This window comes from Cyprinodon tularosa, unplaced genomic scaffold (assembly GCF_016077235.1).
Source record: "Cyprinodon tularosa strain WSP-4 unplaced genomic scaffold, ASM1607723v1 ctg191, whole genome shotgun sequence".
In the NCBI taxonomy this organism is placed as follows: domain Eukaryota; kingdom Metazoa; phylum Chordata; class Actinopteri; order Cyprinodontiformes; family Cyprinodontidae; genus Cyprinodon; species Cyprinodon tularosa.
The window spans coordinates 80,579-100,111 of record NW_024038682.1 but is presented as its reverse complement, the minus strand read 5'-3'; the positions used below and the strand labels follow the sequence as shown (position 1 = coordinate 100,111).

Genomic DNA, 19,533 nt, shown 5'->3' with positions numbered 1-19,533 from the left:
TGAGGCCACAGCTTTGCGGGAAGGTATTGTGTAAGATTGTGTTTGTTGTGGAGATGTTGTGGCCCAGGTTGGAGCCAAAAAGAAGATCGGGACGCCACCAAGGTTAAGTCACTCAGGAAACTGTCTAAAAAAAGACACAGAAAAGGAAGCTGAACTTTGAATTTATAGATTTCTTTTTAATGCACTTTAGATGGTTTTTTTTATATTTATGTTGTATAAAATGTCTGAGGAAAACATGAATTTAGGATTTAATCACGTGTTTTAATTTTTTTAAGCTTTGTGAAAATAAATTTGGAAATTTTTAATGGTGTGAACAACAAACTGCATCTTCATTGAGGGTTTAAAGCGAACTCGGTTCATCGTCTCTGCACACTCATAACATCCGATATTTATTCTGTGAGGAAGGAGACTGTTTATATGTTTCACATTTCTATGTGAGCATAGTGAAATGTGTGTGGAAAAACAAAAAAAACAAAAAAACCCAGACAGATTATAATTTCAAAGAGCTTTGATGTGACAGTGAATATTCCAGTGAAAAGCAAGTAGTGGAGTGTTTTTAGCAAAATTTAGAGTTGTTAAATGTAATGCTTCAGAAGAAAAACAATCAGAGTGGGTTAGGGTTAAACAGATAGTTTATCTTCATCTCTTCAGTTCTCTACATTTAAACAAAAAAGGCAAATAAAAATCTTTATAACTTTCAGTCAATTCACATTCACGGTAAACAAAGATACCAATATATCAGGGTTGCATAAATGTTTAAGATTTTCCTTAAAAAATAAATACCTCTGTCTTTTTTTATTTATTTTTTTCTTTTATTAAGTTTTAAACATACCATACAACTTTTAAAAATAAAAGTTCAATAGGCTTAAAGATTTGGGGGTATTTATTTTCTTAAAGCTGACATGTAACATGGGACCTCCGACTGAAAAGCATTCTTTCACCTAAAATCATAGCAGAAAGGTCCCCCAGAGACATTTGTGTGCTAGTAAGTTTAAAAATCTTATTGACTTAAATAACCAAAACCCAGACAGTTATGCTCTGCTGACGAGACAAATGAAAACAGCCCCTCTCTTTTGTGGTCCAGCTCAGAACGACCCTCTTCCCTGTGCAAACGCTGCCCGTCTGACTGCGAACACACACCCACTCACTTCCACCACAGAGGGCTGACTTCATCATTCCAGCACCACTAAGTAACATTAAATAGAGAAGAGGAAATCATGCCTCTTGATTTAACTAGCACAGCACTACTATTATGTATTTAGAGGCAGAACAGGCACAGGCAGTGCTCACTTCCACAGCAAGCATCCAATATGGTGGTAAAAAATAAATAATCAATGTCTATCTGCAAAACTGTATCAAAACTCCTGCATCATGATAATAAATGAATCTTTATGGGATGTTTTAACAGCACTGGATGGTCTTTGTGTACTTTTTCAGTATTTTCTATCAGTTCTATGTCTGAACCATCTTTAAACAAACACTTTGATGGTGGTGAGCCATTCCTCAGTATGTTTGGCTTCTGAAGATTAGTTTCTGTGAAATTCCTGTAGTTGTTTGCACTTAAGCCTGTCCTCTAGATTGAGATCATATGGCTTTATTACGTAACACAGAGAAGAGATGGTGTGCAATAAGAGTCGACAGGTTCAAAGCCTCCCTGTGTGGGAAAACTCAAAGTCGTGACCCTACTCAGTTTGATAAAGAAAACTGTCATGTTAGAACTGTGTTGTCTTCATGGATAACAAATAACTCACCGAGTAAATGACTTCAAAACAGATTCATATACTATAGACCAGGAGTTTGCAACCTTTAAAATGTTAAAAGTTGTTTAGAGATGCAAATATTGAAGCTTTGTTGATTGATTATGACCTTATACATAAAACAAAACATATTATTTGCTTTATAAAATATCTGCTATAGCAAATATGTCTCCATTTTACAATTTTATTTGTATTTTTAGCTTTAAAAGGAGGAACAAAGGCGGAGTAAAAATATTCATAAAAATGGAGCACAGGGAAAAAAAACATTCTTTTCTAGCTATTGACAGGAAAAAAACCTAAAACCCTATTTGTTGGTATCCTAATGTCACTGTTAAATCAACAGCTTTGTTAAATCAACTTACCAAAGCTTCTAAGACTGGTATGCATTTCTTTATATCACTTTTTCCACTATTAAGAATGTTGTGCAGGTTGCAAAAAGCCACTTGTGGCTCCAGAAAAGCAGATTGCACACCCTTGATATAGACCTTCAGTTGCACATCCTGCAAAAAAAAGAAGAAAACTTGAAAACGCAAAACCATTCTGAATTTTGCATTGTCTACAATCTTCTAAATTCTGAGTTTAAACAATTGTTCTATCCTTTGCTATTCTAAAAGTAACCACTTATTTGTTTTAATATTTTATTGCAGCAGGTAGTATTTATTTCATATTGTTGGAAGAAGTAACTGGCAGAAAACACTGTGATCCACAGCTGGTCTATGCCAAATGATATAGGAGTGCTAACAGTTTATTTCTTGGCAGAAAAGACGTGCTGAGCAGCCAGGGCTCTGTGCAGGTTAAGGACACTGACTGATGAGGGTAGATTTGCACATATGAAGTATAATCTCTAAAGCAATACTCCACAGCTGCCTATTATCAAAATATCTACGATGTTTGCATTCATTTTGAGCGGCCACATTCAATGAGTTGTGAAGAAAATCTCACAGCAGAGTTGAAGAGAGCAGAAGAGAGGGTTTTGAGTCTGCATAAAGGAAAAAAAATCACAGATGGAAGAGTTTTCATCAATCCATTAAAATACCCTTCCAGGTGTTCAGAGTGCAAAATGTGTTAAAATTAAGCAAAACAGGGAATTTAAACTAGTGGTACAGAAATAAAAAAGGTTTGATAATAACTCTTTTTTGCTACAGACTTTCACCAGGCTGCACTACATTATTTACTTAAGCAAAGTTATACAGGTAATAGATTTATTTTATGATCAGAATCTGAGCATCATTGTAAGGAATAAACTGAAGTAGATTTCAGCTTACTGGACAAGGAAACCCCACAAAACCCACATGTTACTGTACTTGGTTGTTTTCCTTCACTCACATCTGAGAGTCTGTAGGACATTTAGGATGGTTTGGTGTGACTTTCTGTTCAGGGTAAATAGAGGATTAATAGTCATCATCTGTTTCTAAAGTTGGTTAAATTAATACCACAATAAAAACTACATTGAGTCCCTGGTTGTGGGTAAGATAACAAGTAGGCTCAGCAGATCCATATTTACTACTGTCCTTGCCTATACTGCTAGTAAAGTTCTATAAAAAGTCAAACAAATAATGCATGGTCTAACACAATAATTGTGCTGGGATTCCCTAAGCGTAAGCTTTTGAGATTCTTGTTGAACCTTGTGTGCAAATACAAGATAATCCTTGCTCTGAGTGTTAATATGCACATGTTAAGATTAAATTTCAATTAAATTTAATTTAGTTTATTTCAAAAGCACCAATTCACAACACTTGTTGTCTCAAGGCTCTTTACAGAGACAATTCAAGTACCGGTAGATCATACAGTCAGATTGGTTCAAAGTTTTCTATCGAAGAAAAAAAAACCTCACACTGGTTACCTGCCTGTCGAACAAATCAACTTCAGAGAACACTGTGTTATAGAGAGATGGTGGCTTGGAACTCACTCTGGCAATTCTTTATTTTAGAGATGTACAATGTTAGCTTTTCCAAAAGGCTTAGACTTTATGTATTTACTTTTGAATGACTGTAACATTTACTGAATTAAATAATTCATAATGAGCACTAGTAAGTGAAATGTTTTGTAATTTACATAATGTGCGTATGTTATACATGTATATGAAGTTGTATTATGTGTGTTTGTGTGTGTGTGTGTCTGTGTGTGTGTTCTTCTGTATTTGGCTTCATTTTTGCACAGCTCAGATGTAATATCTGTTAAAAAAGTTAAGACCCCAGGAAGAATAGCTACTGCTTTTGCTCAGTAGCTAATGGAGATCTAAATAAACAAAAGAACAAAAAAACACTGAGCATGGTTGTTGCAACAACTTAGAGGAAAAACTCCCTTTTTAACACTAGAACCAAACCTGGTTCAGTGTTGGAGGCCTTTTGTCAAATAGAAATATTGCCATAGATTATAACTGATGTATAAAGTTCAACTCAGATTGGAAAAAGTTCATGTTTTTCTACCTTTCTGACTTCAGAAAAGTGGCTGAGAGAAATGAACCTTTCTGTTACATTAATACTGCTGTCATGTTATTTCTAGTTTGACGTTTTGATTAACTTCGACAAAGACAAAAGCGTAAAGGATTAATGAAAATTCAATTGGGAAAAATGTGGTGGATGATTTAAAAAAAAGCCCAACAACGTATGATCTGTGAGCCTAAAACATTTGCTACCTAATTTTCACTGCCTGTATCCTGTCTGTGAGGAATTTTAAACAAATCACTATTGCAATAATCCCCTAATCCTGTTATTTATGTAGCTGCCCACATTTAGCAGCTTTTTAAGCTCAAAGAAGTGAAAACACCACATAAAAAGATCCAACTTCGCATTCCATCTGCTGAGAAGGGGCTGATGGTGTGTGTTTGGCCTTGGCCTCCAGTGAGTGATCTGTCCTCATGAACCACATTTAAAAAACATAAGCATTTATTAAAGCCGTGGTTATGTTTAAAGCTGTCTTCTTGATCATACTCACTTGAAAGTAGTTGGCCAGTAACAGCAGAAAAGAGGGAAGTTATAATTTAAGAAGAAGGACTGCAAAGAAATATGATTCATATAAGGGTGGATCTACATAGTCAGGGAAAATATTGCTGCATCTGGACATTTGGAGGAAACATATTTATAGTATTTCAAAATGAATTCAAAACTCTCTATAAATACATATATATATATATATATATATATATATATATATATATATATATATATATATATATATATATATATATATATATATATATATATATGTATTTATAGAGAGTTTTGAATTCATTTTGAAATACTATAAATATGTTTCCTCCAAATGTCCAGATGCAGCAATATTTTCCCAACAACACAGAAGCAGGGAACGCTACCTCCACCTTTGTGCAAGGGGGGACAAGAGGAGCACTGGCAGAGCCCTGCAAAATAACCTCCAGCTGGCAAAAAATGTTAATGTGTCGACACAAACCGACTCCATGAGGATGGTATGAGGGCCGAATGTCCACAGATGGGGGCTGTGTTCACAACCCTATACTGTGCAGGGCACTTGGCATTTGTCAGAGAACATCACGATTGGCAAATTTGCCACCGGTGCCCTGTGCTCTTCACAGATAAAAGCAGGTCTACACATAGCACATATGACAGATGTGAAAGAGTCCATTTGCTCGCCTGAGGCAGCATGACTGTGACTGGGTATCGAGACGAGATCCTAAGACCCCTTGTGAGACCATATGCTGGTGCAGTTGGCCCATGCATCTCCTCCTAATGCAGGACAATGCTAGACCTCATGTGGCGAGGGTGTGTCAGTAGCTCCTGCAAGATGAAGGCACTGATGCTATGGAGTGGCCCGTCCGTTCCCCATACCCGAGTCCCATTCAGCACCTCTGAGACATCATGTCTCAATCCATCCACGAATGTCATGTTGCCTCACAGACTGTCCAGAAGTCTGCGGATGCTTTAGTCCAGGTCTGGGAGGAAATCCCTCAGAAGACCATCCTCCACCTCATTAGGAGCATGCCCAGGTGCTTATACAGGCATGTGGTTGCAAAATAATACCTAGCCTCATCTGACCTGTTTAAAGGATGTTATATCAAAGTTGGATCAGCCTGTAGTCTGTTTTTCCACTTTATCTTTTGGGTGTGACTTTAAATACAGGCATCTATTGTGTCATAAATTACAGTGTCATCTGAGTACTTCTTTAGATGCCAGAAGTGTGTCTTGCACTGGAAGTCAGTGTTGTACAGGGTAAAAAGGAATGGACTGAATGAAGCTGACTGTGCTCAATACATGGGTGTAACTTTGTGATGAAAGTTGGTGGAGACACTCTAAGGGTGGTGGGGGATGGACCTACAGTTTTTCTACACAAACAGTTTACATTAGGGTATGAATTTTTCAAAATTGAGCTCAAACATATACATATTGAACGCTTTCCTATTGTTGAAAACACAAAAGAACCGAAATGCACTGATATTTATATTTATGGGTTGTTAGACATTAATGCATAAAAAAAGGATGAATAACAGCCAATTCAAACGCCAACAGCAATATATCAAGCCTCCCTAGTATGTACACAATTTCAGTTTCCTCCATCCATCAATCAATCCAAAAAATGTAAAATTGATGGATGGATGGATGGATGTTTCCCTCTCAGCTACATCAGTGATTATCCTCCCTCAAAATCAGCAAAATCTACTTCAGAAATTTGTCCCACATATTGCTGAGAGCCACAGTCTATTTATTGAAATTATTGGTGGGGACATGTCCACACCAGTCCTTCAGAAAGTTATGCATGTGGCTCAATATGACGACTATTGATTTTGAATTAAATTCTACCTATATAGAATTAAAATTCCTAGTGAGCACTTTTAGATATCATTTTATTAGTTTCATTTATAGCTGCATTAATAAGTATCTTAATAGTAGGCCTACTGTAAAAACTTTCCCTTAAAGTTTATATCAAATTGTTTCCTGTTCAAACTCTGTATGACCTGTTGGAACCTATTTTATTCCAAGCTTTAATTCGCCTCCTTTTCCAAAACAAGTTGGGGAACCACAAACCACTCAGAAGGCCCGTGCCTTCTGGGAGGATTGGTCAGAAACATTATGTAACTGTAGGCCCCTGGCGAGTGATATGTCTATTCTAGCTGTCTGCTTGTAAAGACTGGAAAGACTGGAGGAGGAACATGTGCTTCGTGTTCTGTCCAAAAATGCTTACTGGAATACAAGCTGAGATCATTTAATATAAAAAAGTAAGAGGGATAAAAGCTGTTAGACCCTCCTATTAGGGGAAGCTCTATAAAACAACAATTGTAAATAGCTTGTCCATAAAAAAAATTATAAAAAGGTGGCCAACCTCTTTTTTTTCTGTTTTAGAGAAAGGATCCTAACACCCCCATCATTAGGGGCCTTTGAAAGACAAAGCCACAGAAACAGTTTATTGTTCTTAACTTGTTTGTTAATCAGTTTAACATCAGCCCTTCTTTGGTAGGACTCTGGTGGAAATCACCACTGTAAAAATGGAAATATAGGTAAGACATCTTTTCTTTAAATAAGTGTATTTTCCCTTGATTTGTAAGTAATTCATTTTGCTGTCGACATTTAAGCTTGAAATATGGATAAACCAACTCCATTATCTTAAATTTAAAATATCTAATTATCTTACTTTAAGGGCAAAAAAAAACAGATTCTACTGGCAGATCATCTTATTTCCCTGCTCAAATTACGGGCAATTATACGTCACCAAATCTTTCAGATTGTCAGGATAGCCCCAGATTTCCTCTAATTGAGTCTTGAATTGTTTTTTTCCCCCACCATTATTTTTTTAACCTTTGTTTAACCAGAAAAATCAGTTAACAGCTAATTAAATAGTATTTGGAATTGTTTTTGATTTAATTCACCCTTTAAAAATGAAAGTTTCATCTGAGTTCCACCACATTATAATGTTACCTCCACCGTGTTTCACTAAAGGCATTGTTATTTAGAAGTAAGTTAATGTTTTAGGGCTGGGGAGTTCAACGTTTTTGCCATGGGGGCCAAAAATATGATGTAAAATGGCTTTAGAGGGAAAAAATACACAGCCAGAAAATTTATATTTTTGGAGGGGTTTTTTAGAAGTCATGCGTCATGCGTCAATAAAATTATAATAACCATTTCTTTTAAATTAAGTTGGCAGACTAAATTCATAATCATCTTGAATAGGGGATAATGGGCACCCAAAAATTTAATACATTTAGTTGGAACTAGATTTAGTTTTGATATAAATATTGATTTTTGTTTTTTTCAAAGGTGCACAGCCAGACTCAGCTTGAATCTAATAGAGGATCTCTGGAGGGAACTTAACATTACCTGCTAAGAGTTTGTTGTAATGTCAGATGATTGCACCTTCTTATTTCCTTAACATGAAAAGTAAAATATTTCTCATGGAATCATATCTTATATAACATAAACTTGTCATTTTAACAATCTACACACACTTAACACTGAAACATTTCACCTTCTATATCTTAAATGACTCACACATGGGAGGCTGTCTACTGGGCATCCATTCCCCTAACATCAGCAGAATGAAAGGTCAGTATTAATGCTCAAACTTGCATTTTCTTTTTTTTTTATTGTGTAACACGTTTAGGTGTTTCATCTTTTTACTTTCCACTGAGAATTAATGCCACTGCAGAAAAAGAAAACCTCCAGCATGAACCCAATGCCTAAAACCAGAGATCAGAGGATAATGAAAATTATACCTTCATTAGCATTATTGTAAAACTTTGTAAATAATCAAGAATGCAAACATATCAATATTTAAAAGGTCTCCATGTGACTAAGAGTTGCAAAATACAGAACTACTTTAGGCCCAGTTATTTTACACAATGCTAGAGACACTATTCTTAATAGAAAAAAAAACTTTGAAGTTTAACTTCCTCTACACATAAAAAAAAGGGGGGGGGGGGACATTGGGGTTTTAGAAGGTCCAAGAAAGTCTAAGAAACAGTGACATATGGACAGTATCATTATACATAAAGACTTCAGCAGTCCATACTAATATAGGAAAATGTAAACAAATAGGATTTGAGGAATTTTTTTTTTTTTCATACCACATCATACCCCTTTATTTATTAAGCACTTTTAAAATAACAAAACTAGATAACCAGTTCAAGAAATAAATAAAGGTACAACTCGAGTTTTATAGTGTAAAAGCTGCAGGATAGAAACTGTATAAGTGTGATGGTCTTGCTCTGGAAACCCCTCTGTCTGAGGGAAGGGGGAGGGAAAGTTTGTTTGCAGGATAACAGGAGTCCTTCATGATGAAGATTAAACCTGCATCGTGTTACATAGAGGTCACAGGTAGTGGGAAGGCTGTTCCTATAGCCCTGTGCAGCCTATACTTCCCTCTGCAGATCCATCCTCCCAGCAGTAGTGCAGCTGTCGTACCACACGGTGATTTGGGGGCAGAGAACGCTTCCCAGCATTAAAGGTTCCATTAGAATGAGCTCTATACAGATTACTGATAAACCTGATAGGCTTTCCTGACCAGACAGTTGGCACTTCAGGTGAGGTCACTAGATAAATGCACACCCTGGTACCTATAGCTGGATACCAACTCCACAGCTGCTCCTTTGACACACAGGTGATGAAGAGGATCCTTGTCCTTTCTGAAATCCACCGTCTCCTTAGTTTTCACATTTATTTAGAGGTTATTGTCTCTGCACCAGGTGTTCCAACTTCCTCTCTGTATTTAGCATCATTGTCGGTGATGTGTTCCACTACTGTTGTCTGCAAACATCAATATATAAGAGCTGGTGTGTCTTTGCTGTGCAGTCTTATGTCAGCAGAGTAAACAGGAGGGGGCTCAGCATGCAGCCCTGAGGCGAACCAGTAATGAGGCTGATAGAGAAGGTGTTATGATCCTAGAGTCTGAAGTCTGTTGGTCAGGAAGTAAAGAACCCAGGTCCCCAGTGTGGGACTCAGTCCAAGAGAAGAGAGCTTCCACACCAAGGTCTGTGGATGTGGTGTTTTAGGCCTCAAGTAACTATTAGAACTGTTTTTATACTTATATTAGAATAAAAAAAACAAAACAAGACTGCTAAAACTTTGAATTGACTACCATAAATTCAACCTCATTACAGAGACCTTTTTGGTCTATTTTCAGTGTTTCTTTCCAAGTAACTTTTACCATCTAGTGGTTGTTAAATAAATTACAGGAAAGTAATTTCAGGCATTTTGGTAGAGATGAAAAAGAAAACATATTGTTCTCAAAACAAAACTCTTTGAGTAAAGGGTGGTGAGACATTTATCCAGCAGAGATTGGAAGAAATGTCTCAACTTTACCCCATGTTGAGTCTTCTTGTCTATATTTTCTTTAACAGTTTTTTTTCTTCCTTTCTCTCCTGTCTATGGTTGAAATCTTGTTTTTGTTGTTAAAGAAAAACAAAAGAAGAAAAAATATATATTTATAAAATAATAAAATGAGCAAGGAATGATAATTTTTTGATTAAAAAAACAAAGATCAACAGGAGTAGACATTTAATTTCAATACATTTATTTTATATAAAAGAAAACAATGGTTGTAATATGAACAGTTATACACATGGGGGGCCATCACTGAAAAACTACAGTATCCAGCATGGCAGCTAGGCACTGAACAATGTTGGATGTCATTAAAACATCGACGTGTTCCTCCAAGTGTCGCTTTGGATCCTGAGAAAAGGGAACAAAAACGAACAACGATGAATTATGAAGATGTATTTAACCAAATGTCAGTTTTGCTTCAACCAGACTTTTGATTTAAACAAAAGGTAATTAACTAAAAACATTTCATTCCAAACCGACCAGATCAATGTCCACATTACCTGTTTTCCAACATTTTTAATAGCCAGCTGCTCCGGGGTCATCTTATCTTCCTCTTCAACAGCCTGAGGTGAAAAGATAAACATTTATCCAATTTTCTTTTATCATTTTAATTTAGCAGATCACTTAAACAGAAGAGCAAACAAAAAGGTAGAAATATGTCACAATATCAGATCAATGCACTGTAGTCAACAACTGAACTACATCATAACTACTGGGCTTAAGTGCTCATTACGAAAAGGTAATTACATTAGACCAAAAAACCCTACCATACTTCAAACTAACATGTTTAGTGTTTAAGTGCTTTTCTTGTGTTTTTAAATGGTAATCCAGCCTATAAGCACTCCATTAGTACAACACATCTCTACCTTATTGTAGTTTTTAGCCAGCTCCAGCATTTCTTTAACGATAGTCTCGTTGAGCTTGCAGTGCTCGCTGTAGTCCTGCAGGGTGAGGCCCTCCATCCAGCTCTTCTTATGCAAGTTTAACAGCATCTGAATAAAATTTAACGTCATTCACGATCCACTGAAAATGAATACATTAAAAACAGGTATGTAAAAATACAAGATTTCCAACCTTTTGCTCCAACTCGTTCTTTCTGTAATTGATGGTGATGGAGTAGTAGTGTCTGTTCAGCCCATGAATCAAAGCCTAACAAACGACAAGAGAGTACATCCAAATAAGGAAACACATTAATGTAGAAGATCACAAAAGGTCACATAAAAAACTGAAGGAAAAAATAGTCAAAGTAATAATATTATAGTTTAAAGCTCATTTTAAATTATAAATAAGCTCAGTTTCTGTCTTGCTCTGTATTTATCACTGCCCAGCTTTTTTTATGTGAATGTAGAGGTTACCTGGATTGATGGTTTGTTCAGATGACCCAGGTTGGAGGTGGTTTGCCTTGGTTCATGACCCAGCACCATCATGTTGGCATTAATCAGTCTGAACGCATCAATAACTACCTGAGGGACACAATGGCAGAAAAACGAAGTGTATACCAAATCATTCAAACTTGAGATGAAGCGCTGAAAGTCTTTGTCCCCACCTTTCCTTTCACACTCTGAATGGGATCCACGACCACAGCTACAGCCCGCTCAGACAGCGCCTCGAAGCTCTGCTGTGTGTTGATGTCCACACCCGACAGCCAGCAGCCAAATCCAGGGTGACTGTGGTACCATCCTACAACCATCTCTGGTCTGAAAAAAAAGAAACAAAAAACAGACAGGTAGAAGCTGATCGTTTCAATACAAAAACAACCTTTTAATGTTTGACTTTCTATGAAAGAAATACACATTATGCTTTATATAAATACCTTTAATCTTTATTAATAAGTCAAGACAACATGGTTTTCTTCTCAGAAAAATCAAATGTGTGACTGTCGATCCTTACCTGCCTGTCTGCTTCAACATGTCCAACATCTTAGCCTGGAAGACGGGGTCCACGGCTTCTACGCTCACTCCCTGTAAAACAGTCATTAGGTCACTTGTGAAAACGAGCAATACCAAGACCAAGGGTTTAAAACTACGTCTTTATAAAAAAAAAAAAAAAACAGCCTGGGGTGCAATCATGCTGCACGCTTCAGTGACTGTAATATCAGTGGATGAAATGAAGATTTGAGGAAACAAATGCAAAAATAGGAAACACTGTGTTTATCGGCAGACTCATAACCTAGGAGCCTCTTTTTCAAATCAGACTTTAAGATCAGTTATTCATTACTTCAGCATAATTTTTTAATGTATAATGTTTTACTTTTTATGAGTAATTTATTGAATGTTATTATTCTATTTTTCACTATAGTAAAAATGTGATAAGGTAGGTCTACGCACCTCTGGTTCTATTCAAACAACCTTCATTCTGTATGCATCTAAAATGTGTTTGCTCATCTAAGAAGAGTTCAGTGCTTGAATAAATGCTAATGTGAAGCTGCTAATTAGGGAGCTCCAGCCCCCACGCATCTCCAAGTGCCACTATCTTGACATTCATTTCACAGCTAAGTGACTGGATAAAGCATAAACAGTAACGTTAACTTTATAAAAAGACCACAAGCTTTCAAAAGCTTTTTTGTCTAAAAAGCAGCAAAACGAAACATGAAATGTAGCGTCCAAAAGCTGCCCAATAACCACCGGGATTTTATTCATCAGTGACAAAACATTTTTAGTTGACACATGATTTAAAAAAAAAAAACAAATAAATGAAATAAACGAAAATCTTATATTTTCTTTTCTTTAAATTTAAAAAATTGTAGAGATGGTCCTTTTCTGCAGGTCGCAGGAGAAGCTATCTATGTGCTCAGCTAAGCACGCACATCCGTTTTAATACATACAAACAAAATGACACATGCATTCCTGAGGGAGTACGTACTGTTCCTGACTGGGGCATGGCAAACACATCGATCACTCGAACCGTGTAATCATCAACAAATTCTCCCAGCATCAATCCCATGACTTCCATAGGCACACCAGCACGCCCATGCTTTAACATCTGATGAGGAGAGAAACAGAGAGAAATGTTAAAATGGAGGGTTACTGTTACATCCCAGCTTTAGCTCTCATGATGCATTTTTACCTTAAGCAGGGCCAGGGAGGAGATGTACACCTGTTCTGCTGTGTCTACAGCGGGGGCATCTGTTGGCGGACCCTAATGAGGCAAAGCAGGAATCATCAGTTACACCAATCATAAGCTAAAGGATTACAAATTACCAGGTTTAATCGATTACGTGGGATTTGTGTGATAGAAAATAAAAAATAAAAGACAGAGAAGATGAGTCACGCTAGTCTGAGGATATGCAAATAAAATGAAAGAAAATTTCAGATTACTGTAAAACAGTTTTATAAGACCCGCTTAAATATATTAACCTTTAATTGAACCCACTGTACTTATATTTGTCAAATCCAAGTATTTTGTTTTACTTTTCCCTTGTATACGAGTAAATCTGAATTGTACCTGGCCAAGCCCTGGCATTCCACCTCCAAGCCTCAGCAGCCGGTCCATATTGAGATCTGTGAAAACATTCCCCATTTATTCATTATTAAGCAGTTCTTATCTGAATAAAAGACAACAGGTTTTAAAGATACTTTAATTGCTTATGTGTAAAATAAAATAACTTGATAATGATCTATTTACATTCTCCTCTGCCTGTTTGGGACTAATCTGATCACTTCATCACAACCTGACTTTGGATATTTTGGGGTGGGAGTTACATTTTAAAATCTAATTTAAGATGTTTAGAACAGCAGAGAAAAATATTTATATATATATATATATATATATATATATATATATATATATATATATATATATATATATATATATATATATAAAATTAATAAAATCTGACAAAACACAGTTCTTTTTAAAAAGGAAGAACAATACGATTGATGTCACTATGGTATAGCTAATTTGATCATAGCATTAAAACGTTTATATGAAATTTAGTATTAAACAACTAATGTAGGCAGTGCAGACATCATTTAAATCAAATAAAGAAGTGAACAATTTACGTCTTTAATCATGGGAAGCGTATACCTAAATCACTAAATGGCTTGCTTTAAAAATAAAATATTAGCTTTACCGTTAGCTGACTCATGCTAACTTAGCCTGCCTCGTTCAGCAGAAGGGAAAAAAGTCTTTATGCGAACTTTACATTTCGATAAAACAGTTAGACAGAATCTATAAGCGGCCTTAAATAACTATCCGTTCTTACCCGCAGTCAAATAGTTCAGGTGTTTAGATAAGGGCTTTTCTGTGGACAGTCGGGCCAAACCAACAAGCTACAATGAATCAGCCAGAAACCAGAATAGCACTTTAGAACTACTTCCGTCGCACAAAATCTACGTTTATTATTGCCGCACAACTAGCGCGTACATCTGTGGACCACAAGAGGGCGCCATGCTCGTATTTTAGCAGTAGATCCCATCTGTACTAGCCTGACTTCTGACATCCAGTTCTTCCTTAGCATTTACACACATTATCTAAAAAGATGTCTCATATATCTTCAAATCCCTTCATTTATGCTGCAAAATCATAATTTACTCTTAAATCAATAGGAATTCCTCTGAGCATTATTTGATTTGCAAATGGCAAAAACAAACCATTAAAATGATTAAACATTTATAAGTGACAACATGACTCAGGAGGATAACATCAAGGTTGAAGACAAGTGGGTAAAAAACCTATCTAGCAGACCACTGACAAAACCAGAGATGGATGTACTGAGTAAAGGCCTGAATTTTGCCATTGCTCCACAAGAAGTACCCATTGTGGAACTGATCACGGCCACTGAATCGGCCATCAGGAACAACAACCTGGCTGAAACGGAGGCAGAGCAACTCAGAATGAAGGTAACAGCCACCCTGTCCAGCGCCAAACCACCTCCTTCCAACCTCACACCCCAGGAAATGAAAGCCATAACATCCCTGAGCCAGGACCAAAGCATCACCATATTACCAGCAGACAAAGGAAGATGCACCGTAGTCCTCAACACCTCAGACTACCAAGACAAAATTATCACTCTACTGAAGGACACTAATACGTATGAATCCTTGAAAAGAGATCCAACCAGCGGCTACAAAAAGAAAATAATAGACTATCTCAAACAACTTGAAAAAGACAAGGTAATTAACAGCACAGCCTATTTCAGATTATATCCAGGGGAGGAAATTCCATGCTTATATGGACTTCCAAAAATTCACAAAGAAGGGGCACCACTCAGGCCCATTGTCAGCAGCATTAACTCAGTAACATACAACATTGCTAAACAGCTTACTAATATCTTAGCTCCCTTGGTGGGGAACACACCACATCACATAGAAAACTCCAAAGACTTTGCCAACAAAGCCAAACATTTAAGGATGGCTCCAGGAGAAACCCTGGTATCGTTTGATGTTACTTCACTTTTCACATGCATACCTATAACAGAGGCAGTGGAAACAGTCAGGACACGTCTTGAACAAGATAGTGATTTAAGCAACAGGACTAATTTCACTCCGGACCAGATCTGCACACTACTGGGCCTTTGTCTTTCCACAACCTATTTCAAATTCAGAGGTAATTTTTACAGACAGAAGCATGGCTGCGCAATGGGATCTCCAGTATCACCAATTGTAGCAAATCTTTACATGAAAGAAATGGAAAAGAGAGCTTTAGACACTTTCAATGGAATACCACCAAGCCACTGGATTAGATACGTGGATGACACTTTCGTCAAAATCCAGCTAGAGGAAGTGGAAGCTTTCACCAAACACATCAACTCTGTTGACCGTAACATCAAATTCACCAGAGAGGATGCCAAGGACAACAAACTACCCTTTCTGGACTGCCTGGTGAGCATGGAAGGAGATGGAAGCCTAAACATTGAAGTTTATAGGAAACCTACTCACACAGACCAGTATCTTCTTTTTGACTCACACCACCCACTGGAACACAAACTCTCAGTCATCAGAACCTTACAACACCGGGCAGAACATGTCCCTACTAAAACAGATGGGAAGCACAAAGAGCAGAAACACATCAAAGATGCTCTCCAAAACTGTGGATATCCAAACTGGGCTTTTATCAAATCAGCAAGTAAATCCAAAAGACACGCAACAGAAGACAGCGATGGGAAAATTAAACGCAAAAACATCACAATCCCTTATGTTGCTGGAGTGTCTGAAAAGCTCAAGAGGATTTTCTCCAAACACAAGATCCCAGTACATTTCAAGCCAAACCAAACCCTTAAACAGAGGCTAGTGCATCCGAAAGATAAAACCCCCAGACCAAATATGAGCGGAGTGGTATATGCTGTTCAGTGCAGTGAGGAATGCTCTGATCTTTATATTAGAGAAACCAAACAACCTCTCCACAGATGCATGGCCCAACACAGAAGAGCGGCCGCCTCTGGACAAGACTCCGCAGTACACCTACACCTTGTGGACAAAGGACATTCTTTTGAGGACCAGAATGTCCATATTCTGGATAAAGAAAATAGGTGGTTTGAGAGGGGCGTGAAGGAAGCCATCTATGTTAAGAGAGAAAAACCAACTTTAAACAGAGGTGGTGGACTCAGATTCCAGCATCCAAAAACATACAATTCAATCATAGACATGATCCCTTCCAGATATCACCAAACCCCCCACCCCATCACAGAGGAACGAGGGACTTACCCGCTCCAGCCGGTGAACAATACCTCCTTAACGACCAACCCTTAACAATCATAGACAGGTTTCAGGTATTACAGGAGACAATCCCACCCTTAATGACAATCCCCCCTTTAACGACCGACCCCTAGAATCATAGACAGGTTCAGATATTACAGGCTAACGATGGAACTAACGACCCATTCATCGGTTTCCATTGCATGTTTCCAAGCGATACAAGGCGTTGTTTATATAAGACTCAAACTCACTGCGGATCCAGACATTTGAATTGAGAAAGCTTCCTGGAGAGGTGGCGAAACGTCTTCAAATCTTGAAAACCAAGTCCAGTGGATATTTTTTGAATTTTTACGGAATTTATAAGTAAACTCTTCGCAAAAAGTAGTTTATTCAAGTATACTAAAAGCGCACTAATTTCATACTTAAAATCAGGCAGTGCACTTAGAGTTTACTTATTCTAAGCTATATTTCATATACTTAACAATAGTATAGTCAAGTGTACTTGACTATACTATTGTTTACTTTATTGTTTACTAAAGTATATTTTAAGTATACTTTAGTAAACTTAAAAATGTCCCAATTTAGTTTGAAGAAGTATTACTTTAGTAATACTTGTTCGGTTTCTAAAGTTATACTTATACTTAAGTATTCTTCATAGAATTTACTTCAAGTATACCACTTTTTGCTAAGGGTTTAGACAGAGATGAGCCCAGCGTAAAACATTATTTTTTAGATGTTGGTTAACTGGAACCATTAATGCTTTTCTATTAACTTAATGATTTAAATGAATCAATGAACAAACGAATAAACGAATTAATGATGGGAATATGTATTGATTCTATTATAGCTTTTTCATTGCCAGATTTTCCATGTGGCATAAATAGAGACTGCCATGGGTGTTCTCAAAGTCTCTGACTATATCTTTCTAAAATCACAGTCAACAGCAAAATTTAGCCACAGCAAACCTCAGTCAAAAATTATGTCTAGGAGAAAGATAGGATGGACAACTAAAAGATAAGGCAACATGCATCATCTATTATTTATTAGTCATTGGCAGTTAGCAGATGCGCCCTCCGAGACGACGTCACAGCAGAACAGAACTCCAGGCCAGAGGCAATTACTACAATAAAGAAAAAAAAACATATAGAGCATAAAGGTAAAATCTGAAATAACTGCAAACAAGACAACTGGAGAGTTGTAGAACAGTGCTGTGGAGTAAGGAAAGTTGTTTTGTCTTCCAGCAGCCTAAGGCTACAGCAGCATGACTATAGAGATAGCTCAGAATAACCTGAGCAATACTAACTATAAGCTTTATCAAAAAGGATAGTTATTCCCAGTCCTAAAAGTAAACTTGGTTTTGGTTTTTGCCACCAAAAACTGGAGGTTGTTCCAGAGGAGAGGGGCCTGATAACCAAAAGATCTGCCTCTAAGAACCAGATGATTGTCCAAAGTACTTGTTAGTCTTTTATGGCGTTTTCAGTTTGGAGATTAGTTGATCATCTACGGGGTTGATTTTGTGTCTCATAAATTATTTCTGTGTTTATCTGACCAATTCTTTTGACTTAGTTTACCATGAAGAATTATGTCTTTACTTTCTTGGAGGGCCGACCAAATTTTTATTTAAACCGTTGGTATATTTCAAAAGATTATTGTTAAAAAGCACCTATCATTTTCCTATACCATTAAAAAAATAGGCTCAGACCAGATGCCCAATATGTGCAGGACTGTGTTACTTTTTTATTTCTTATCCAATGTCCCAGAATTTGAAACAATGTCCCACATGTGACTGGCTCAAATTAGACAATAAAAAGATATTCAGATGTCCCTTTCCTGAATTCAAAGAGAGCAGAATATCAGTCTTCGTCACAGAGCTGCACCATTGCCCTGTCACGACCAACATGCAAATGATGCTTTTAAGATACAAGAGGTAAAAAAAATTTATAAACATGATGGAAACCGCGCTGAAGTTATTTTTCAGTTTAATACAAGGTGAGCATACTTGTCAAGGATTGGATTCAAAAATACTGGAAATTTTATAACATCCACTGTGAGCCGTCTGACTAACGCAGTCAAGCTCCAGTATCCGTTGTATTTTAAGACATGTGCACAAGAGATATACAATAAACACTTGTCAACCAATTGCAAACTACAGCAAGGCAATCATCTTTTAACGTAAGATGCTAGTGTCAGTTCCGTTTTTAGAGGAATATAATTTTTTTTATATATATATATATATATAATTAATAATAAAATAGTATAGGAAGTTTACGGGAGACTGCTTATGGACAACAGGAAAGAGGGGTAATAGTGTAGTTTACTAGGAGACTTGACAGCTACGAAAGGAAACGCAATGTAAAGTAAGGCTGTAATAGTGAGTCTGGAAAACATAATATTGAAAAAGCCACGCCTGTATCATGTTGGCCTCCATAAGCATCATAGTTGTCCCACATCTATTTTATTTTATTTTTTAGATATTATCACCCTAGCCACAAATCATCGCATATATTTTATCATACTGCAGTTATATAAAGTTTATCTGAGTCGCCTTGGTCCATTTCTCACAACACAATTTAAATTTGCACTGCTATTATTGCAGTTTTCAAAACAGTACAAACTGAAAAGACTGGTTGTTGACCTGCAAAAGTGTTTTACTTGATAGCTCATTCAGTAATATTCATTAATATGTCAAAGTCATTAAGTCAATAAAATTGTTTAAAAATAAAACAGTCAAATTGTTTCGTCATGTTTTCATTATAATAGCTTGTACTGTAAATGTCTTCCAATGCAAATAAAAGTCAGATCTTGGCGACTACTTGAAATCGCTCAAGATAACACTATATACTATTTGCAAAG

General features: G+C 36.7%; 2 protein-coding genes across 2 annotated transcripts; one reads left to right on the top strand and one right to left on the bottom strand.

Moving 5' to 3' along the window:
* Positions 1-10,214: 10,214 nt before the first annotated feature.
* psmd14 (proteasome 26S subunit, non-ATPase 14) lies at positions 10,215-14,376 on the bottom strand. Its single transcript, XM_038283189.1, has 11 exons — positions 14,250-14,376; positions 13,490-13,545; positions 13,112-13,183; positions 12,908-13,027; positions 11,936-12,006; positions 11,592-11,742; positions 11,401-11,508; positions 11,120-11,194; positions 10,912-11,037; positions 10,546-10,608; positions 10,215-10,393 (listed from the first exon to the last, which is right to left on the bottom strand). Exons 2-11 carry the CDS (start codon positions 13,535-13,537, stop codon positions 10,295-10,297), a joined length of 933 nt encoding a protein of 310 aa, XP_038139117.1. The 5' UTR covers positions 13,538-13,545; positions 14,250-14,376; the 3' UTR covers positions 10,215-10,294.
* Positions 14,377-14,670: 294 nt separating this feature from the next.
* Positions 14,671-16,587, top strand: LOC119782324 (the record flags this gene model as incomplete). Its single annotated transcript, XM_038283253.1, has 1 exon — positions 14,671-16,587. A coding segment is annotated over exon 1 (1,917 nt), but the record flags the coding sequence as incomplete, so codon positions are not given.
* Between the last annotated feature and the right edge of the window lie 2,946 nt (positions 16,588-19,533).

Excerpts from the sequence above, each read along its gene's own strand:
- psmd14 (XM_038283189.1), bottom strand. The coding sequence starts at position 13,537 with ATGGACCGGCTGCTGAGGCTTGGAGGTGGAATGCCAGGGCTTGGCCAG. Across the intron at positions 13,028-13,111 it reads CCTCCCTGGCCCTGCTTAAG|ATGTTAAAGCATGGGCGTGC; the intron begins GTAAAAATGCAT and ends TCTCCTCATCAG. Across the intron at positions 10,609-10,911 it reads TGGCTAAAAACTACAATAAG|GCTGTTGAAGAGGAAGATAA; the intron begins GTAGAGATGTGT and ends TTTTCACCTCAG.